Source organism: Salmo trutta, chromosome 4 (genome assembly GCF_901001165.1).
Source record: "Salmo trutta chromosome 4, fSalTru1.1, whole genome shotgun sequence".
NCBI classification, from domain to species: domain Eukaryota; kingdom Metazoa; phylum Chordata; class Actinopteri; order Salmoniformes; family Salmonidae; genus Salmo; species Salmo trutta.
Window position 1 is genome coordinate 9,682,036 of NC_042960.1, and position 24,082 is coordinate 9,706,117.

At 42.8% G+C, this 24,082-nt stretch overlaps 1 protein-coding gene across 2 annotated transcripts in view; it reads left to right on the forward strand.

The window, feature by feature from the left end:
* LOC115191815 (polypeptide N-acetylgalactosaminyltransferase-like 6) overlaps window positions 1-24,082 on the forward strand; it is a 245,147-nt gene that overhangs the window by 63,423 nt on the left and 157,642 nt on the right. For both annotated transcript variants that reach the window (XM_029749748.1, XM_029749749.1), the window contains exons 4-5: window positions 4,937-5,075; window positions 9,277-9,443. In XM_029749748.1, the coding sequence (XP_029605608.1) occupies window positions 4,937-5,075; window positions 9,277-9,443 (306 nt within the window). The remainder of the gene's footprint in view (window positions 1-4,936; window positions 5,076-9,276; window positions 9,444-24,082) is intronic.

Sequence of the window (24,082 nt, forward strand, 5' to 3'; positions counted from 1 at the left end):
AAACCACAATCACTACACCTCCTGTAGCTAAAGAGTTTTCACTCTGCACACAGCGAGCAATGTGAGACCTCACGTAACAAATGTCCACATAAAGAACTTCAACCAAGTCTATCTTTATCATGATTTACTGTAATGGTTTCCATGAAGGTAAAAGGGAGATTGATAATGTTCGCATTAGCTCTGCTTGCAGGACAAATGCATTTCCATTTGAGACATATAAAAAAATAACAAATTATTGTCTGTTTCCACCAAGTAGAGGCAAGACTAACCCTTAGCTAAGTGAGAACATGTACCAGGATCTCAATTCAGATTTACATTAATTAGAAAAGGTCACTGACAGACAAGCCATTAGTATCCACTGTTCAAACAATAAGTATCTGGGGGAGGGGTGTTCGGGCCAGAAATGATTGTGTCCACACGTAACCCAGCTATATCTATTTCCATTCATTACATAAATGTCAAGTAAAGAGCAGAGAGGCAGAGACCCAATGTTCATCTCCTAACCCAAACACAGTATATGTGTCTCCTTCCTGCCGCTGTGCAGTTACAGCGTCAGTCAAAAAGTATTTTCAATCTTAGCCCCCTTAAGGTTAAATCACTGTGCCATTGCCAGTTAAAGCTTTAATATTTTAGCAGATAGATTTCAATAGTCCCACCCTGGTAGAGACCTAGTCTGCATCCCAAATGGAACCTTAGTTCCTACATAGTGCACTACTTTTGACCAGTTCTGGGTAGTGCACGATATAGGGAATAAGGTGGGTTTTGGAACGTACACCAGAGCTGGGAAACATTTGAAGCCAAGCCAGATAAATCATCAATGCCAGACAGGAAATATATTATTTCGGTCAGGGGTTCGTGTCAACTGTAGATAAACATGTCAGAGGCAGTATTAATGACCAGGCAACAATGGAGAATAGAACACTTTTACAGCTTCTGGAATTGCGGAACTCGGCTGTAAATTCTAATGCATGCAGACTTCAGAGTATTAAAAAAAGTCATTAGCCAGATTAGACTAAGTTGAATTGCTACCAGACTAAAACAGAGACGTCAAACAGGGCTTCTGTTCTAAATGGCACCCTATTCCCCACATTCCCCTATGGGCCCTCTTCGAAAGTAGTGCACTATGTAGGGAATAGGGTGCCATTAGGGTGGCAGACCTGTCACATCACGTAACCCTACAATATGGTTGCCTAAATCCTGAACGTTGCCCTCTCTGCCCTCCTGTCTGGTCAGATCATGATGCATGGTCATTGTCCCACCAGACCTCCACCACATATGTGCCACACCATCTGTTGAGCCTCAATTGTACGTTTGCGGCGACCACGATAAAAGCTGATTATAGCTCATCAGTGCATGAAACCCAGGGGTAAGTAATACATTTGCCCCTGTTTTTCTCGCGTACGTCGGATGGGAAAAGTGTAGTCTACTATATGTATTAACCACTTACAAATCTAAAGCAGTTCATATACAAATGCTCTGTATAATGAATTGTAGGCATGTGTATTAACCACTTATAAAGCTGCAGTGCTGGTAAATAACATCATTGTACTGTGATGGGCCTGTTAATTAAATGTTGAGCATCTCTCAATCAAGTAGACGTCAGCCTCTTGCCCATCTCTGTTGTGAATAGATTAGTGATTACAGAACAGGGCCTGCATTCAAATAGTGTCTCCGAGTAGGAGTGCTGATCTAGGATCAGGTCCCCCTTGTCCATGACATCTTATTAATTATGATCTAAAAGGATAAAATGATCCTAGTCTGAGACTCTTTGTGAATAATAGACTCATAATCACCACCATCCCCCAACCAGGAAGCTGTGGAAAATCTAACCCCATTGAACAGCATGTAGAAATGATTCATGTGTTAAACCCATTAAGTGATTTTCTCTATATATTGTCTATCCCATTATGCCTTTTAAAAGCATCCATTTACATGTTCTGTCAGCAGGGAAATTGGGTGAGTGCACTTTGTCCATGTTTTACTTTAGTTTTTTGAACCGCTATTGTTGTCACGGTTGTCGTCGGTGAAGGAGGACCAATACGCAGCAGGTATGTGTATGCTCATCTTGTTAATTTATTACTTCAAAAAATGAACGTACAAAAAGAACAAAAAAAACACGAGAACGAACGAACGACAACAACAAACAGTCTGGCAAAGCCTAAGCTCAACACAGAACAATCACCCACGAATAACAAACACAAACACACCCTAATATATGGGACTCTCAATCAAAGGCAGATAGACAACACCTGCCTTCAACTGAGAGTCCCAACCCCAATCAGCACAACATAGAAACACACTCACCAGACTACACATAGAAATACATAAACATAGAACCTCAACCCAAAACCCCGGAAATACTAAATCAAACCCCCCTTTGAACAAACACCACCCTGAACCACATAAAACAAATACCCCCTGCCACGCCCTGACCAAACTACAAAACAATTAACCTTATATACTGGCCAGGCCGTGACAATTGTTTTGAAAATCAAGCCCCTTCCGAGTGAAACGATGGAATGGAAAACCATTACTATTGAACATTAATGTGTGGGTGTGCTGGATTGGAATATTTAATTTGCTTGGTTTATTTGCCTCCCTCCTGTGAGCTTGGCTGCCCTGTGCTGTGGGTGTAGTGTTTCAATAATTATGTACCGAGGAAAATTAGCTTCAAGCGGCCAACAATACTCAGAGTAGAGTTATTGAACTCACCGCATTATTGAGAGAGAGGGATCACTGGTTATGTCAATGTATAATTCACATTGATGAGAGAAATGATGAACGATGTAAAACTTGGCAAGTGATTTATTCATTAGCGTTGGTTTTGGCGAAGGATGTAAAATGAATTGTGTTTATGAGAGGACAGGGACGTGGGTTTCGTTTCATCCTATTTCCAGCCGACTCTAAGATTGTGGCATACGATACCTACTTGAAACACAAGCCTTTACTTGGCAGACGGCACCCACAAAATATTTCCCACCTCCCGCTTCCAAATCCATTTAATGTTTTACAAAAACAAAGATTTTTCTATTTCCCTCTTTTGTACTCGTCCTGGAAACTTTCCATGTTTTCCTCGGTCTCGCTCACACATCAAAATGAAAGCCTCTCGTTAAGAATGTCATTGTTTTCCTTTCTGGATCCTCTCCGTACATCAAACAATGCCAGCTGTCAGTGTACATTAACCGCATGTTTGCCACGCCAGGAGTGTTTTCAGGGATAACCTTAACACACCATACATATGCGCTAAAACAGTTTTTTTCTCCTAGGAGATTTCTCTCTATGTTGTAAGCTTTCTCTTTATATTAGAAGCTGTACATTTCTCTCATATGTGTCCCTCGTCCAATAAGAACAATGCACATTAGCAGGATTCTGGAATTAGATGCTTCTTTACCCACTTGTGATTTCATTGTAGCATCCTCTAATAAAGTATGCCGATAGGATCCTCTACTTCTAGCCCCTTGGAGGTATAAACGAGGTAAACGGTTTAATTAGATGAAAGAGGAGCTGTCAGTCAATTGTGATTGGCAGCTTAAGTGATATGTAACGCCTTCCCTTCAGTATCGGAGTCCCTGGAGCTTGATTCATGGTGGGCAGTTAGTCAAGCTCATGGCAGTAATGCACATTGCAGAGTGTGAGCCAATGATTCTGTCACCAGGCAGACTCTTTCTGAGGTTTTACATCTCAGTCCAGGACTCAAGATTAAACAGTAGGGGGGTCGCAGAACAAATGGATGGACTCAAGAGTACAGCCTGTGCGGATAGATACTATAGTATGCCACCATAGTTACTGGCATAGTATATCACATGCAATGGCATCAAAAACATAGCGTTTTGTTCTTAATTGGTTTCAGTGCACACAGCAAACCATTTCATCACCTTGGTAACCACTAACCAGCACCATTTGATTGAACAAATACAGTAACACTTTACTTCAAGCCTGCAGGTATAATGTTTTAGGTCTATAACGTATAAGCATCCATGGGCTTTTATAACCATCGACTGGTGCTGTATATCAGTGTTTCAGTACAGCTACTGATCCACACTCATGTAGGCTACTGTTTTTAGCATTGCATGCTTTACCAAGCCCCCCTAATGAGATACTCACACCGTAGCAGTTCAAATGAACACACAGCTCTTAGCCTATTGTTTGTATTTAACTTGTGCCTAAACGGCAGTATCCAAGGAGAATTCAATCTCCTCTTCTCTATCAGCATGTTAAGCAGAGTGTGTAGAGGGCTGCTTATTCAATTTAAGAAGTCCTGGTTCCTGTTGTTGGTTTGGGGCCAACGTTGATTACAATACCGAAAACAGTGTTTTGCATCTCTAAATACACACACACACACACACACACACACACACACACACACACACACACACACACACACACACACACACACACACACACACTCCTGATCTGATAAATCACAGACGTGTGTATAATTGTATTAGTGATCGCAGGGCAGGCAAAATGTCTCCCTTCCTGGTTTGATGTCTTTTGAGGATTTAGGAGTCGTCGTTACGCCAAAGTGGCTAACTGCCAAGCCCTGAAAAAAATCTGTGCATTTACAGTGTCTTTTCTGATCATAGAAATGGGAGAGAAAAGGAACACTGCAATTACTCCACGGGGTATCTACCAAAAAAGACCCATTGACAAATGGGTTAAAGTGGACCATTATGGCCCTCTGAGACACACACACACACACACACACACACACACACACACACACACACACACACACACACACACACACTACCTCTCCCTCTCTCTCTCACACACACACACACACACACACACACACACACACACACACACACACACACACACACACACACACAGACACTACCTCTCCCTCTCTCTCTCACCCACACACACACACACACACACACACACACACTGCAAAGCACCTTGAGATTTCACAGTATTTTCTGTCTTTTAGGGAAAGGGGAGCACGGCAAGCCCTACCCTCTAGCTGAGGATGAGTGTGACGACTCGGTTTACAAGGAGAACGGCTTCAACATCTACGTTAGTAACAACATCGCCCTGGACCGCTCTCTACCAGATATCAGACATCCAAAGTAAGTAGAGGGACAGATGGGTCTTTCTCTGACCCAAATGTTGACGCAATAAACGTGCAGAGCAGAGGTAATAACGTGTGTTAATTGGGGGTCAATTGCTGCACTACTAACGAGAGAACATGGCGGTGTGCGCGTTAACATTTCACTTCAAACACAAAATGGGGTCACGCCTCGCATCTCCAACGATGTTGTCTTCTCTAATCCCCCAGGTCTTAGTATCTGTGTCTGTTCAATGGCTTGGAGGAGAGGAGCGTGAACAAACACGTTCACCTCTATTGATCCTCACATCAAATAAATGTGAAAGTAACCCGTATACAATGCACACGATTTGCACTGATACTTTACTGCTATTCATTAGTAGGCAAACATGGCTAATATCATTACATGGAAAATGGCAGCTTACATCGATTAGGGGTTTGTTGTGGGTGGTTACTATGCTACTCTGGTTACCAATCAAAGGTGTTTAGTTGAACAGTGCTGCATATGTACGTTAGGATGGCCGTATTGGCTGCTTTTCGCAGTGATGTCAGATATTGCTTAAAGAGGATTTGCAATGAGGTATTTCATGGATTGGTCCATAATGGCTCTCAGGGAGCACTAGAAGGCATTGTAAGAAAGTGAGAGAGAGAAACCACTGGCCTTCTGCGCACCATTAGGCCCTCATAGAAACAACATGGATTTTCTGTCTGTCTGTCTGTCTGTCTGTCTGTCTGTCTGTCTGTCTGTCTGTCTGTCTGTCTGTCTGTCTGTCTGTCTGTCTGTCTGTATCTTTTTGCAAGAAACAAATCCCCCAGTAACTCCTACTGCAATGGGTTGGAAGTCAGGAGGGGGGTTGCAGTAGTGTTACAGCTCTGTCGATAATGAGAACTATTCCCTCCGCTGCGGGGGGGCTGGAGAGTGACTGCATCCCAATGGCACCCTACTCCCTATATAGTGAACTACTTTTTACCCTATGGGCCCTGGTAAAACATAAAACCCTTTATAGGGCATAGGGTGCCGTTTGGACTCCAAGTGATTCCATGTTAGCGAGGTAGGGAAATTAGATGCCACACTGTGCTGTGCATACTGTGGAGAGGGATATGGGGACATTTTCTCATTTGAAAGCTAGTTAAGCTTAGGATTGAAATATAGTGTTTTCTCCCTGTGGATATTGTCCCGTGTCGAATCTCTACTGACTGTGTGACTGTCTATGCATGTGTGTGTATTTAGAGTGTGTGTGTGTGTGTGTGTGTGTGTGTGTGTGTGTGTGTGTGTGTGTGTGTGTGTGTGTGTGTGTGTGTGTGTGTAAGTATATTCGACATGATGCACAGGATGTACAAGGTGCGCACATAAGTACATTTTCATGTGTGAAAATGGTGTGTGCTCAATTACTAGTAAACATGTTTTCCACACCGCACTACGTGTGTGTGGGATCAGAACATGTGTTGACAGGAAGTCAGGTTTCTATGGAGCTAAATCAGCCCTCCAGGGCAATGCTCTTCAGTTCAGTTCCATCATCACAAAAAACCATGGCAATTTTCTTCAGCAGGTTACGTGTCTTGTGCGGAGTGTGAGAGAGAGAGGGAGAGAATGAGAGAGTGTGTTTATTAGTGTGCGAGAGAGAGAGAGGGGGGAGGGAAAAAAGGAGGGGGGAAAGAGAGAGGGGAGGAAGAAAGGAAGAGGGGGAGAGAGAGAGAAAAAGCGAGAGAGGGGGGAGATAGTTATAGAGAGAAAGATATAGAGAGTGATGGGGGAGAGGGATAGATAGTTATAGAGAGAGGGGGGAGGGGAGGAGAGAGAGAGTTAGAGAGAGAGAGAGAGAGCAAGAGAGAATATCTATGGTGAGAGGGCATCTCTGTTTATTTACAGTCTCATAAAGCCCTGCAGCAATCCTCTCAGTATGTGATCTGGAACGTTATTTTGTAGACAGTGGCTGAATGATCTCCGTCTCCCTCACAGTAAGCTGGGGCCCTGCCTGACTTCCTGCTCTGCCTGTCTGTCTGTTCTGCCTGCCTGTCTGTTCTGCCTGCCTGTTCTGCTTCCCTGCTTAATGTAATGATGGCTATAACTCAGATACACCCCTGATTTCAACGAATTTAAGAGATGGAAATGAGGCCAGTGCTGCCGCTTCCTAGCTAATGTTGTTGACGTAAAGCGGTACGGAAAATAAACCTCACAGGTTAAAAACATTTAAGGGATTGCGATGTCTGTGAATGCTAAGTATTTTTGTCAATGTTTTATTTCTCAGTCTGCACATACACTATCTAGAACCTAAAATGGTTCCTAGGGCTGTCCCCATTAGACAACCCTTTGAAAAACCCTTTTTGGTTCCAGGTAGAACCCTTTTGGTTCCAGGTAGAACCCTTTTGAATTCCATGTAGAACCCTTTACACAAAATAGTTATACCTGGATCCAACCCAACTTGGTCTCATTTACAGTTTTATATTTGGTTATTTTCACGATGTTTTCACTGCTGAATTAATGACGGTTTTTTTCTCAATTACTGAAGGATTGGACTATCTATAATCAGTTCCACAAGTCATACGATATGATGGAGAAGTTGAACGTTCGATAGTTAGTGTACATAGCCTACACTTGAATAGAGCAATGCCTCAGAATAAAGCCTGGCATGTTTTTACAGCATTGTGCATTATACACCAAATGACGCAGCTCAACATTTCATCCAACATTAACACCTATGCATTTACCCAGGCAGGTGTTACATTAAGTACTGATCTGATCTGGAGAGCAGCGACCTGTTATTAAATGGCGGTAACAGCATGGCAGACAGTATAAGACGCAGGGGGGAATCCTATCATGCTGGGAGTGGAAAATCAGCACGTAAGGAACAGACTGAAGGCAATTTTACCCATACAGAATGTAACATGAATGTCATTCTCATCGGGTCTGTTTGAGCGACAACCACGGCGGTGCAAAGGCCTAGTTGAGATGAAACAGAATCACATCAGCAGTTGATAGCATCAAGTCTGCATCATGTTCAATGTCATCTTATCAAGTTCAACGGAAGCTGACAGTTCTGCTTCATTCTTACCTGACCTGAACGGAGCCTCTATTCAGTCATTTATTTATTCACTCTCTCATTCTTTCTCTCTTCCTCACGTACTCATTCCATACAGTCAGGAAGGGAAAATGGAAGTTTAATTTAAGCCTATATGCATTTAAGAGAGGTCTATAAAGCCCCAATCCAGCCCCATATTTAAAGTTTCCTCGCGATACGGCGCTGGAGGGGGGTGACAACGCTATTTTCCATAATGGTATGTGGCTCTATCTGCCTATTACTATGCAAATCGATGCTCCTCTCCTTCCTGAATGGTATTTCATAATGTAGAATTATCTGACAGGGCAGCTGGAGAGACCAACCTTGTGTTTTAGAGATTGGCTCAACTCCAGCAGGAATGAATTTGCTTTCCCAGCCCTGCACAGATGTAGGGAGCTGGAGCAGTTTGGTGGGGGATTTTTATGCTCCCTCCCTCCCTCCCTCTTTCTCTAAATAAAACAATAATAAAAACCAGGGCTTCTAACCAAGTACCGAGTCATCATTCTGCAGAGACCGGTGATAAATTAGAACAGCTTGTCAAGGTTGTCACCGGGGTAAATTAGCAGGAGACTCGTGTGAACCGTAAAACTGCTGCTTCATTTGCCAATTTCAGCTTTGTCGAGGCGGCTATTAACATGCAGATTTCCCTGAATTGTTTATTAGTCCGGCTGAAGCTGGAGTGGCTCTTTTAAACGCTGATTTACTTTACGACTCAGCAGAGGTAGAAGGTAAAGCAGGCTATGTGTTTGAGGCTAGCTGGATGGCTGTCTGGCTGGCTGGATGGCTAGCTAGCTGGCTGGCTGGCTGGCTGGCAAGATGGCTTGCTGGATGGCTGGCTGGCTGGCTGGAAGGCTGGCTGGCTTGGCAGTGTGACACACAGCAGGGAGCAGGTTGGCTTTCCAGATGTAGGAAGACGTGATTAAAGATATCAGTATTAGATTGTGACATTTAGCCTATCACAGAGTCACTATATTCAAACATACCAAATACCAACACATGCAGCTAGCTGTACATCAAATGCGTAAACTAAACATGGAGATGAAACATGCATTTCGATCCCACTGGGGTCTTTGTTAGGACAGGTCAAGAAAGGTCTGGTCTGATGTATTACAAACCATGGAGGCTAATACAGTCCCTGGTATATTGTGTATTCTCTTTCCTCAGCTGCAAGACGAAGTTGTACCTGGAGAACCTTCCCAACACCAGCATCATCATCCCCTTCCACAACGAGGGCTGGTCGTCCCTGCTGAGGACCATCCACAGCATCTCCTACCGCACCCCAGACCACCTCATCGCTGAGATCATACTGGTGGATGACTACAGTGACAGAGGTAGGACACCTGGTTAACTGTTACGCTACTGTGTGTGTTGGTGGTCAGGGTCCTTACACCATACCCTACTAAGTGACTGTGGTAGAACCCTGGTTGAACAACAGTTATTACAGTATGGTGCTGGTAGGACCCTGGTTAAACTACAGTTATTACAGTATGGTGCTGGTAGGACCCTGGTTAAAGTACAGTTATTAGAGTATGGTGCTGGTAGGACCCTGGTTAAACTACAGTTATTACAGTATGGTGCTGGTAGGACCCTGGTTAAACTACAGTTATTACAGTATGGTGCTGGTAGGACCCTGGTTAAACTACAGTTATTACAGTATGGTGCTGGTAGGACCCTGGTTAAACTACAGTTATTACAGTATGGTGCTGGTAGGACCCTGGTTAAACTACAGTTATTACAGTATGGTGCTGGTAGGACCCTGGTTAAACTACAGTTATTACAGTATGGTGCTGGTAGGACCCTGGTTAAACTACAATTATTACAGTATGGTGCTGGTAGGACCCTGGTTAAAATACAGTTATTACAGTATGGTGCTGGTAGGACCCTGGTTAAACTACAGTTATTACAGTATGGTGCTGGTAGGACCCTGGTTAAACTACAGTTATTACAGTATGGTGCTGGTAGAACCCTGGGTAAACTACAGTTATTACAGTATGGTGCTGGCAGGACCCTGGTTAAACTACAGTTATTACAGTATGCTGCTGGTAGGACCCTGGTTAAACTACAGTTATTACAGTATGGTGCTGGTAGGACCCTGGTTAAACTACAGTTATTACAGTATGGTGCTGGTAGGACCCTGGTTAAACTACAGTTATTACAGTATGGTGCTGGTAGGACCCTGGTTAAACTACAGTTATTACAGTATGGTGCTGGTAGAACCCTGGGTAAACTACAGTTATTACAGTATGGTGCTGGCAGGACCCTGGTTAAACTACAGTTATTACAGTATGCTGCTGGTAGGACCCTGGTTAAACTACAGTTATTACAGTATGGTGCTGGTAGGACCCTGGTTAAACTACAGTTATTACAGTATGGTGTTGGTAGGACCCTGGTTAAACTACAGTTATTACAGTATGGTGCTGGTAGAACCCTGGTTAAACTACAGTTATTACAGTATGGTGCTGGTAGGACCCTGGTTAAACTACAGTTATTACAGTATGGTGCTGGCAGGACCCTGGTTAAACTACAGTTATTACAGTATGGTGCTGGCAGGCACCTGGTTAAACTACAGTTATTACAGTATGGTGCTGGTAGGACCCTGGTTAAACTACAATTATTACAGTATGGTGCTGGTAGGACCCTGGTTAAACTACAGTTATTACAGTATGGTGCTGGTAGGACACTGGTTAAACTACAGTTATTACAGTATGGTGCTGGTAGGACCCTGGTTAAACTACAGTTATTACAGTATGGTGCTGGTAGGACCCTGGTTAAACTACAGTTATTACAGTATGGTGCTGGTAGGACCCTGGTTAAACTACAGTTATTACAGTATGGTGCTGGTAGGACCCTGGTTAAACTACAGTTATTACAGTATGGTGCTGGTAGGACCCTGGTTAAACTACAGTTATTACAGTATGGTGCTGGTAGAACCCTGGGTAAACTACAGTTATTACAGTATGGTGCTGGCAGGACCCTGGTTAAACTACAGTTATTACAGTATGCTGCTGGTAGGACCCTGGTTAAACTACAGTTATTACAGTATGGTGCTGGTAGGACCCTGGTTAAACTACAGTTATTACAGTATGGTGCTGGTAGAACCCTGGGTAAACTACAGTTATTACAGTATGGTGCTGGCAGGACCCTGGTTAAACTACAGTTATTACAGTATGCTGCTGGTAGGACCCTGGTTAAACTACAGTTATTACAGTATGGTGCTGGTAGGACCCTGGTTAAACTACAGTTATTACAGTATGGTGCTGGCAGAACCCTGGGTAAACTACAGTTATTACAGTATGGTGCTGGCAGGACCCTGGTTAAACTACAGTTATTACAGTATGGTGCTGGTAGGACCCTGGTTAAACTACAGTTATTACAGTATGGTGCTGGTAGGACCCTGGTTAAACTACAGTTATTACAGTATGGTGCTGGTAGGACCCTGGTTAAACTACAGTTATTACAGTATGGTGCTGGTAGGACCCTGGTTAAACTACAGTTATTACAGTATGGTGCTGGTAGAACCCTGGGTAAACTACAGTTATTACAGTATGGTGCTGGCAGGACCCTGGTTAAACTACAGTTATTACAGTATGCTGCTGGTAGGACCCTGGTTAAACTACAGTTATTACAGTATGGTGCTGGTAGGACCCTGGTTAAACTACAGTTATTACAGTATGGTGCTGGTAGAACCCTGGGTAAACTACAGTTATTACAGTATGGTGCTGGCAGGACCCTGGTTAAACTACAGTTATTACAGTATGCTGCTGGTAGGACCCTGGTTAAACTACAGTTATTACAGTATGGTGCTGGTAGGACCCTGGTTAAACTACAGTTATTACAGTATGGTGTTGGTAGGACCCTGGTTAAACTACAGTTATTACAGTATGGTGCTGGTAGAACCCTGGTTAAACTACGGTTATTACAGTATGGTGCTGGTAGGACCCTGGTTAAACTACAGTTATTACAGTATGGTGCTGGTAGGACCCTGGTTAAACTACAGTTATTACAGTATGGTGTTGGTAGGACCCTGGTTAAACTACAGTTATTACAGTATGGTGCTGGTAGGACCCTGGTTAAACTACAGTTTGTGCAGTATGGTGCTGGTAGGACCCTGGTTAAACTACAGTTAGTGCAGTATGGTGCTCTATGTATCAGATAGGACCCTGGTTAAATCAAATCAAATCAAATTGTATTGGTCACATACACATATTTATCAGATGTTATTCCGGGTGTAGTGAAATGCTTGTGTTCCTAGCTCCAACAGTATGGCGTTGGTGGGTACGGGGCACTGCACTAGTTCCGTTACCCCTACCAACTAGAATCTCACTTTGATTCATCTTTGTTAGTGTATGTTGTTGGTGTCCACAACCCTGGATGTTGCCTCTGGGGGTCTTTGCCTTCAGTATAACCCTGTGTGTGAAGCTAGTATGAGCCATACTCATTTGTGTCAACCTCTCATCTATGGTCAGGTAGTTTGGTTTGGGAGGAGTTGGGTTTTACCCCCCAGCCAGCTGGTTGCCCTGTTGGCCGTTGCCCTCTTTCTCTCCTGTGGTTCTGTGGATGTTGGTGTTGTGCAGAGAAACAGATTCACTTCCTATAGTGGTGTGGCTGCTTGCCTCAGGGGGAGATAGAACGTAAGCGTTCAGTAGCCAGACCACCGTGGCCGGACAGGGTCAGTCATTGTGTCGACTCAGTGTACTGTATGCTCCCCCGCAGTGTTGAGACGTTGAGACAATCCACTGGAACTCTCAGTCCACTGGCCTACCGAGACAGACACACACACAGAGAGAAGACTCACCACACCACAGGGCTTAGCTCGGATCATTCCACATTCCATATTCCGCCTCTGTAAGCCCATGCATGTATTAGCATAATTGAGGTATTTTAATATTGTTTTAGCGGGCGAAGAGCAACAGCACAAACAATCTCTTGGTGGATGGACTTTAGAGTGTGTGTTCTTCATTTGCATCAGGTGATGATTCAGCCTAATGGGGAATTCATTGGTTGTTTAAAGGAGTGATACACAGTTGCTACACCCATTTTGGACTTGGAATTCATTCTTGAAGAATATGTCTTGTACATAAATGCCTGGTGAGTTTAGTTCAACTGTCGTATCCCATTAGAACCCAAAATATCAGCTTGTTTTACTCCAATGTTTGTAAACAACCTAAATGTAAACAAACGCAGTATAGGCTCAAAATATGGTCAAAACCCATTTGATATCATGGATGGTCAATCCTGGCATCTAGCTCTGTTTATGAATTTGAAAGTAGTTACATATCTCCAGCCCCATCCCCCAGCTTTTTACCAAAAACAGTGGTGGGGTGGCAGCTTTGTTGTTGTTTCAACTACTGATTTCCCCTTTAACGTTTGTAACATTTATGTTAAAGCTGTGCACTTTCATAGTTTGAGTCCATGGTCTACAGTTCATCCATGTACCCACTCTCTGTTGGTTGGTTCATGCTGTAGGCCTGTCTGTTCTGTTTACATACTGAGTCAGGTGAATGTGTGGAAATGGGTTATTTGGGTTCTGTGTGTGTGTGAATGGCAGCTTTGGGCAAGGTTTTGTGTGTGTGTGTGTGTGTGTGTGTGTGTGTGTGTGTGTGTGTGTGTGTGTGTGTGTGTGTGTGTGTGTGTGTGTGTGTGTGTGTGTGTGTGTGTGTGTGTGTGTGTGTGTGTGTGTTGTCTGTGTGTGTGTGTGTGGGGTCAGTTAGAGGTGGCAGATTCTCAGTGAGTTGAGGCTCTCTGGGACGATAGTCCTCACGGTGGGACACCAGATGGGCACAGCTGCTGCTCTACCCTACAGCTGTATCTGTCCCCCAAGGTGTGTGTGTGTGTGTGTGTGTGCGCTTGCCTGCGTTTGATGTGCTAATGTTATTGTCACTGGCCATATTATATTGTTTAATTATTCTCCCATCTTACAACCACACTTCAATAGTACCTAAACTGGTCAGCTGTGTAATGCATGCCAGATATGCTGGCTCCATATCCCAGGACTGCGTTCACCCCCATCATGTTCTGGTGTGTTACACAGAGAAGCTAGGCACGTTCTGGTGTGTTGCACACAGCAGCTAGGCAGAGTGGCCTCTTTGTGCCTGTGGAGGACAATTCTCCAGTGAGTGCAGAGGAAATATCTATGAACAGATTTTTCACCTGAAGCGAGAATAACAATAAGCTCTGCTGACAGAATAGCTACATTTGAAACCAAACCTTCTGAGAAATCATTTGGCAATGTATAATTATGAGTCATAATGATAATAACTCTCCATCTGTTGCCCGAATGATAAATAATGAAATCAACCTTTATTGTCTGATGCTACGTTCATAACCCAGTGGCACGGTTGTAATTCCCAGTTGTGAAGTCATCAATACCAGTTGGATGCAGTCACGTGCTTTGTATTCGTTGAGAAACACTGATTGGCTAAAGGCCAACAGGCTGTGTCAACCATAAACTAAAAGTACAGCTACCATGCTTGTAAACAAATTATAATGCTCAACAACCGTATTAATAGATTGCTTTTTATAAATAATGTTTTGTTGTTGTATTTGACTGCTGGAAATGCAGTTATGCAGTTTTTCCTTACTAGGCAACATCAGAGGTCAGCATGTGGGATAAGTCGGAGCTCAAGGATGATAGACAAGTTTCCCACTAGTAATTACCAGTTGGAGGGGTGTTCAAGTGGATTTATCCCAGCTGAATGTGGTAAATACCACCTTCCCTCTTTTTGTGAACGCAGCATTAGTCACCTACTGTACATATGAAGATATCCAACCTATTAAGTTTCAGTGGAATGCTGTGATTATGTTGCATAAGTATACCAATCAGTTGGCTACATAGTTTAGATGGATAGGCATTAGAAATTATTTCACTATTCAAATAATATGAAGGTGGAGTGGGACCAGAGGACTTACCTAGGACGGAGAGTGCACCAGAGGAGGGGGCGTCTGCAGCGGTGTGGAGGCCACCAGAGGCGAGAGACAGGGGACACGGTGGTGAGGCCGATGAAGCAGCACCTGGGGAGGGGTGGCAGAGAGGCCACCGGAGGCAGTGCAGCGGGAAGATGGTAGTGCAGTGGGAGGCGAGTTACAAGTGGATCGGGTATTCAGTGAGGCCTTTGGGAATACGTGTTTACATTTTGTGTACTTAAACATCCGAAGCCTACTACCAAAGATAGATGAGATACGTCTGTTGGTTTGCAAATCAGAGATGGGTGTCTTATGTTTTACAGAGACAGGAAGAATCGGAATGGACATTGCTTATAACGTCAGATCGGATTTAAGCATTGATCTGGAGATTGTCTGGCTGGATATCTGCCTTCCCAAAACTAAGCCGATTTTGTTGGGGGTGTGTTACAGGCCGCCCAATCAGAATGCATTCTATGTAGGTCTCGAAATTGTGTTGTCAAACTGTAATGATTCCCTGGTGAAGGAAAAAAAAATCTTAGGGTATTTCAATACTGATGTCTGCAAAAAGAAAAACCCAACTCACAATGTATTTATGCACTTCTGTAGATCACTTGTCCTGACCCAAATGATAAAACATCCCACCAGGGAATGTGAAACAGTGCAAAGTACAATTGACTTAATATTGGTGTCTGATAAATCCAAAATATCGCAGAGTGTAGTAATAGTATATGGAATCAGTGATAATTTTATTACATTTTGCACAAGGAGGGTTTTTTAAGATATATTATAGTGTCACAAAACTGTTAGAATCAGAGGACTCAAAAAATACTGTGTTGAAATGTTTAGGGAGCAAGTGGGTAAAATTGACTGGTCACCGTGTGGCTCAGTTGGTAGAGCATGGTGTTTGCAATGCCAGGGTTGTGGGTTCGATTCCCACGGGGGACCAGTATGGGGGAAAAAAATTATGAAATGTATGCATTCACTACTGTAAGTCAGTCTGGATAAGAGCGTCTGCTAAATGACAAAAAAATAAAAGTTAAAAAAGTTAAAATCTAGTGTTGGTCCCGTGTGGCTCAGTTGGTAGAGCATGGTGTTTGCAACGCCAGGGTTGTGGGTTTGATTCCCATGGGGGACCAGTACGGGGAGAATTTTTTTTTTAATAAAATGTATGCATTCACTACTGTAAGTTGCTCTGGATAAGTGTGTCTGCTAAAATGACTAAAATGGAAAAATGGATAGTGTTGGGGTAGACAGTGCCTGGGAAGCCTTTAAATGTAGATTCCTTGATGTGGTGAATGTGATGCTCCCATTAGACAGGTCAGGGTTAAACAGAGATCTAGCCCTTGGTTTAATCATGAGATTCTAGAATCTATCCAAGCAAGGAATAAGGCCTTGATGAAATTTAAGAACTCTCAAGAGCAGCCTGATTTTCTCCTATATAAACTTCACAAAAATTAAGCACAGCGCAGAATGGATGAAGCTCAGAGGGGTTACTTTGCTGATAAAATCATTGAGAACAAAAATGACCATAAAAAGCTTTGGAAATCATTTAAGGAACTAGGCTGTAGTAGTACTACCAAAAACAAACTAAACAGTATTGGACTGAACATCAGGGGGGAGATGGTATATGAAAAAGCAGAGGTTGCCAATGAATTCAACTATTTTTGTTACTTCTGTTGCCAGCAAGCTGATTAGCAAGCTGGTTAGAAAGCTGCCCACCAGTTCTGGTATGTATGGAAACGACCAAGTCAATAAGTATTATGCTGAGTTACGGCTTTTACAAAGGTAGCAACAGCCAAAATAGTCAGTATGCTGGCAGAGCTTAAATGCTCCAAAGCCACAGGCCTGGATAATATTCCTGCAAGGTTTCTTATAGATTCTGCTGAGGAAATTGCCCCATGTATTACGCATATCGTTAATCATTCTCTTAAACAAGGCATCTTTCCCAGGAACATGAAACACACTAAAGTTATACCTCTGTAAAGAAGGGGATAAAGTCTGACCCTGGAAATTCAAATCAAATCAAATGTATTTATATAGCCCTTCGTACATCAGCTGAAATCTCAAAGTGCTGTACAGAAACCCAGCCTAAAACCCCAAACAGCAAGCAATGCATGTGAAAGAAGCACGGCCTGTACCTCAATCAATCAATCACATTTATTTCTAAAGCCTTTCTTACATCAGCTGATGTCACAAAGTGCTGTACAGAAACCCAGTCTAAAACCCCAAACAGCAAGCAATGCAGGTGTAGAAGCAGGTGTAATATCTATCCTCAGTGTAACATCAGATCCAGGAGAGAGTTGTACATGAGAAAATGTATGAATGTGTCAACAAACAAAGTCTAATGTATGATTTTCAGTCAGGTTTTAGAAAAATATACTCCACTGATTCATGTCTACTTTTCTTGACTGACTTCATCAGGAAAGAGATTGATGAGGGAAATATCTGTGGAATGGAACTGCTTGACCTACAAAAGGCCTCCGATACAGTTAACCACTGTCTCCTAATCTCCAAACTGGAAGCACTAGGGTTAAGCAGTATCCCTCTAGGCTGGGTAAAGTCCTTTTTATCAGGTAGGGAGCAATAGTACAGGTTAATGGTTCACTGTCTCAGGCAAAACCAATGAGTTGTGGCGTTTTGCAGGGGAGCGTGCTTGGGCCTTTACTGTTTTTACTGTATATTAACAATATGAAATATGCTTGTTCTTGCCGGATGCCTCTACACTTCTGGTGTCTCACAAAAGTAAAACTATGTTGGAGAGCATACTTAGCACAGAGCTTACTAACATTAGCAAATGGCTTGGAGAAAATAGGGTATCTCTGCACTTAGGTAAAACTGAGGCAATTATTTTTGGATCCAGACCTAAATTGAGTAGGTCCTTTGAAATCAGAGCGGAGTTAGGGGGGAGGTGCTGACTACTAAAACCTCTGTTAGCTACCTGGGATGCATCCTTGATGGAAGATTGGGAGGTGTGAGCATGGCCACTATGTCACGCCCTGGCCATAGAGAGGCTTTTATTCTCTATTTTGGTTAGGCCAGGGTGTGACTAGGGTGGGCATTCTATGTTCCTTTTTCTATGTTCTTTATTTTCTATGTTTTGGCCGGGTTTGGTTCTCAATCAGGGACAGCTGTCTATCGTTGTCTCTGATTGGGAACCATACTTAGGTAGCCCTTTTCCCTCCTTGGGTTGTGGGAAGTTGAATTGTTAACCTCTCTAGGGAAGGTGGGATGAAATCGTCCCACCCTATTCAACAGCCAGTGAAAAATCAGAGCGCCACAAAATGTCATAATTCAAAGTTCTCAAACATAGGACTATTTTACACCATTTTATAGATACACTTCTCCTGAATCGAACCACGTTGTCCGATTTCCAAAAGGCTTTACAGCGAAAGCAAAACATTAGATTATGTTAGGAGAGTACATCGACACAATAACCACACAGCCATTTTCTAAGCAACTAGCATGCATCACAAATACACAAAACACAGCTAAATGAAGCACTAACCTTTGACGATCTTCATCAGATGACACTCCTAGGACATTATGTTATACAATACATGCATTTTTTTGTTCGATAAAGTTCATATTTATATATAAAAACAGTATTTTACATTGCCGCGTGACGTTCAGAAAATATTTTGCCTCCAATACTACCGGTGGATCAGCACCACAGTCTACAAGAATACTCGTCAAAAACATTGATAAAATATTAAACTGTCATTCAAAGAATTATAGATTAACATCTCCTGAATGCAACCGCATTGCCAGATTTAAAAATAACTTTACTGGGAAATCACACTTTGTAATAATCTGAGTACTGAGCTCAGAAAAAAACACTAGGCGATACAGATAGCCGCCATGTTGGAGTCATCTAAATTAATAAATAGTATTAGAAATATTCACTTACCTTTGATGATCTTCATCAGAAGGCACTTCCAGGAATCCCATGTACTCAACAAATGTTGTTTTGTTCGATAAAATCCATAATTTATGTCCAAATAACTCCATGTTGTTTGCGTGTTCAGTAAGGTACTCCAAATGTAGGGCGCGCGAGGGAAATGTCACGACGAAAGGTAAAAATAAATTGGATTTACGTTCGTTCATACATGTCAAACGTTGCAAAACATCAATCTTTAGGGCCTTCAGAACATGAAGATTCAGTAATATTTCAACCGGACGGTTCCTGTGTCTTGAAAAACGTTTTTGGAACGGAGCATCCTCTCTCGTGAACGCGCCCCAATGAAGTGATGTCATTCCCTGGTCTCCAAGTTCCATGCCTTCTCCTTCGGTCTGTGTTCATCGTAGACGCTTCAAACAACTTCCTAAAGACTGTTGACATCTAGTGGAAGCCTTAGGAAGTGCACAATGAACCCTAACTCACCGTGTGTTCGAATGGCAATGACTTTAAAGGACTACAAGCACCAGAATTCTCACTTCCTGCTTAGATTTTTCTCAATTATTTGCCTGCCATATGAGTTCTGTTATACTCACAGACATCATTCAAACAGTTTTAGAAATTCAGAGTGTTTTCTATCCAAATCTACTAATACTATGCATATTCCAGTTCCTGGGCCTAAGTAGTAGGCCATTTAATTTGGGTACGTTTTTCATCCAGCCGTGAAAATACTGCCCCCTACCCTAGTGAAGTTAATGGCACATAGCCTTTAGCTTCACGGTTTGTTGGGGAGTGTTTATTGTTTTGTTCAGCGTCTTTTCAAATAAAAAGAATATGTACGCTCACCACGCTGCACCTTGTTCCTCTTCTTGCAACCGACGTGACACACTGAAGTGCTAGGGAAGGTTAATGCCAGGACTACATTTTTGCCTAGAAAGTCCAACCTGCTTGATAAGGACTCCATGAAAGTGATAGCCACTGCCCTCATTCAATGCCACTTTGACTACACTAGTACTTCCTGGTTTGGGGGCTTATCTATGCTTATGAAGGGGAAGCTCCAGATAGCCCAGAATAAGCTGATCAGGGTAGTATTGAAGTGAGTCCATGTACACACATAGGCAGGAGCTGCTTTCAGGAACTCAACTGTTTGCCTGTTGAGGGTGTCCCAGATTAGACTGGGTTTGGTTTACACAAGTATTTATTGTTCTGTGCCCAGATATCTAACTGATTACTTTCCCAGTGTTAGGGATGCACACAATAACAGCACCATCAGGTGTTGCTAATGTGTGCTTATACAGGTTCAGGAGTAATGCTGGGAAAGGTACTTTCTTGTGTACTGGAGCCTCAGAGTGTAACTTCCCATAAAAACGATGTCCTTTCTGGGCAGCTTTAAAAAATAAAGTAAAAAACTGTTTGTCTTCTGTGCCCATATGAATGACCCCTATGATGTACCTCTAAATGACGTCACTCAAAATGACGTAAAATGCCACAACAGCAGACAGTGCAGCTGTTTTCAGGGTGCTATTCCGGTATTTGTTAGCTAGGGGCGGCAGGTAGCATGGCGGGTAGGAGCGTTGGGCTAGTAACCAAAAGTTTGCTGCATGGAATCCCTGAGCTGACAAGGTAAAAATCTGTTGTTTTGCCCCTGAGCAAGGCAGTTAACCCACTGTTCCCCGGGCCCCGAAGATGTGGATGTTTAAGGCAGCCCTCCGTACCTCTCTGATTCAGAGGGGTTGAGTTTAATGCCGAAGACACATTTCAGTTGAATGCATTCAGTTGTACAACTGACTAGGTATCCCCCTTTCCCCTTTCGCTAACAGTAGCCTCAGCTAACAACAATAGTGAATATGTCTGATGTTTGCCATCATAGAACTGATTCTGTTTCAACAAAAAGTTTTCTGGGGAGTGTTTTGCATTGATCTGTGTCAGGTCTTGTGAACCCTCCGTTGGTGCGCGCCTGCAGGCTATTTGAGGTGGGGAAATAGTATACTGTTGTCAGGGCTGACCGGAGGGCTAAATGCGCTATGATAGTAAAATGCCTTTTCATGTGAAACGCAACCCATAGCCCATAGCCCATAGCCCATAACCCATAACCCATAACCCATAGCCCATAACCCATAGCCCATAGCCCATGAGAGAGAAAAAGGAGCATTAAAATAAAACAATCACTTTGTGCGTCCTCAGAACTGTAGGCTAGATTTACAGTGTGGAGCTTTAAAGCAGGAGTAAAAAATATGACATTCTAAAGTTCATTGTTTTATTAAATTAAGAATGTAATGTGTCATGGTTTATCCTTGTGTGTAACAATGTAACAAAACAAATCCCCCAAAAAAGCCTGCGTCTAGCCAATATTTCCCCATGCTACTAGCCTAGCATTTGGTTTGGTACAGCGGGGTTAATATAAGCCTTGCTGTCTGCCTATCGAACCTGTGCAACATGTTGCTTTTTTTGTGGTGGGATCTCCATGGTGCCATGCACATGAACATGATGAGACTAAAAGTCAGGCCAATTCCTTTATCAGGATCATTAATGGATATATCCAAAGAATTGGCAATATAAACGAAGGTAAAACAAAGGAAAATGCACATAGTTTGCTGTCATTTCAGCTGCTTGATGTGATTGTGTGTTAGTTTTAGTTGGCTAGTTAGCTACAGTAGCAAAGGAGAAGTAACTTTAGCCTAGCTCTCCTCAGTGCTTAATTTGTAAATCGGGAAGTGCTGGAACAAACACTGAGCACGAGATGGGGGTGACCTGGGGAGCTCTGAGGTACCGGAACGCATGAAAAAAAGAATCACCTTTATAATAAAGCATTGCATGCATATCATCACATTTGCGTAGTGGCATGGGGAACAATTTTAGTGGCATAGAGTCCGGGAAAATGTTTGTCTTTTAAAAACGCATTTCATTTGACTGGAGACTTTGGTATAATCTTTTTTAATGCCGCGTTCAAAACAACTAGGAACTCGCAACTGGGAAATCTCAGAATTCCGACTTCAGTGCATTCAAGACAACTGGGAACTCTGAAAAAACTAGCTCCAATTGGTCAAATTTGTTTTGAATAGTCATCTAACGAATTCCAAGTCAGGAACTCGGGCCTCTTTCTAGAGCTCTGACCTGAAGATCACTGACATCATGATTCCAACTCAAGTTCCCAATTGTCTTAAAATCACCATAATACGACACAAATGATCGAAATGAGAGGCTACTTTGACAAAGAACAACTGAGAATCTGAGATCAATAAAAACTAACTTGTCTTGAATCCATCAATAGCTATTGTAGGCTACAGTATGAGTAGGAAATTATAGTCCTAAAAATTCTTTCCAGTTCCACTGACTGGCCGATGCGCTGTTGCCAAAAGCCTCTCTCCTGTTTTAATTTGTAAAATATTTGGAAGTTGATCAAGTATTTTGGTAGCCTACAGCATAAAGTCTTCTCTTTTCAGCAGGAGCCATTTGCTTTCCAACCTGTTTTGTCTGCATGCTGTTTGTTCACTGACATATTTGCCACATGTTCCAGACTGTAGACTATGACTTGTTATTGGGATACACTCCACAGCTAGGCAATTCCTTTAAAGACGCTATTGATCCTCTGTGGCAACATTCAAGGCTTTTCTAGTGTAGTAGGCTATTCTGAAATATTTCATTTAGTTCTGAACAGACAGCAGTAACTCTATAACTTTGGTAAAGGTATTTAAATTCATCAGTGTTGCTGCAGCTCCTCCAGAACCATTCGCACGGTTATGATTCTATAAGGAAATAAATGATGAAGTGCAACGCTGGAGAGATGAGAATTGCAGGCTCATGTCTATCAGAGCAGAGAGAGGGAGAGAAATCATAGAAACGGAATCTCATTGTAGTTCTGAGAGAGATACGGGGGGGGGTGCAACTCGAAATAAATCAATTTTATCGCTTTTATTTGAATTTTGACATTGCAAAAAGTGAAAATAATTGTTCATGCCAGGAGTGGTACCGGATAGGTGAACAAAAATCGTCTGATAACCCCCTCTAAAGGGCTGTTTCCCTTGGCTTCGCCTCGGGCCTAAGAACAGCCCTTAGTCGGGAGTTATCACACGATAATCCCCGGGTTCTTATGCCTTATTGCTTAAAAACCGGTGTGCTGCTTGTTCGTTATATTGCCTATACATATGAACTGTTGCTTCAAATGTGCATGTTTTACCCTGTATTAAAGGTACACCTAGTCCAATTATCTTGGTACCTGCAATGTGTGAACCAACCAATCGGAGACCTGTTGGCAAGGACTCAGCTGAATTGTGTCCAAAGGTCTTCACCTTGGCAGAACTCAGAGTTTCCCTCTCTCTGAGCTCAGACCCCCTCTGACACCTTGGGGGGAGAAAATCACCTGTCACTCCTGAAGTGTCACCGCCCGCGGTCACCGTGGAGATATCCAGGAAGTCACTCACAGCATGGAGCTGTCACCACCGCTTTATCTCCACGGCAACATTTAAGGGCAAAGATCCAATTCCCATCAATCACCCGGCAACCGCCCCCCAAAAAATGTGATGTGAGAGATAAGAGAGAGGTGTTCTTATTGCAATAGACTGACTGACTGACTGACTGACTGACTGACTGACAGTGTCATTTCTGCAGCTCTCAAACAAGAGGGGTTGGAAAATGGAATATGAATTAGATTCTACAGCTCAAAGCATCAAAGATGACAGTTGTTTCTAATTTAAGTTACCTGAATGACAGACTCAAATGACATCGGTAGGAATCTCAGAACATGAATTTGTTGCTGTCTAACCTTAGACAAATTAGAAATATGACAGGGCATGCCAGGTTAGAAAACACTAAGCTGAAAAGTAAATGTTCACAGTAAATAACAAGTAGCCTAAATTAAAACTTTAGAGTGCTTTGAAGTTTTTAAAAGAACAATCCTTAGCTAAATAGAAGGCCCTGCAAAAACATCCAGCTGTGTATTGTGTGTGCTTTCCTTTTATAGTTAAGCCAAATCACCATTCTCCCTCCACAGGCAGTAACATACACACACACCACACACACACACCACACACACACACACACACACACACACACACACACACACAGAGAGAGCCCCCCCCACACACACTTCAGCTAAAAGTCTTTAGAAAGGAAAGCTGTTCTTGTGAAAGATACCCTGAGAAGCAATGTGAAATGGTTATCTCCAAATTAACC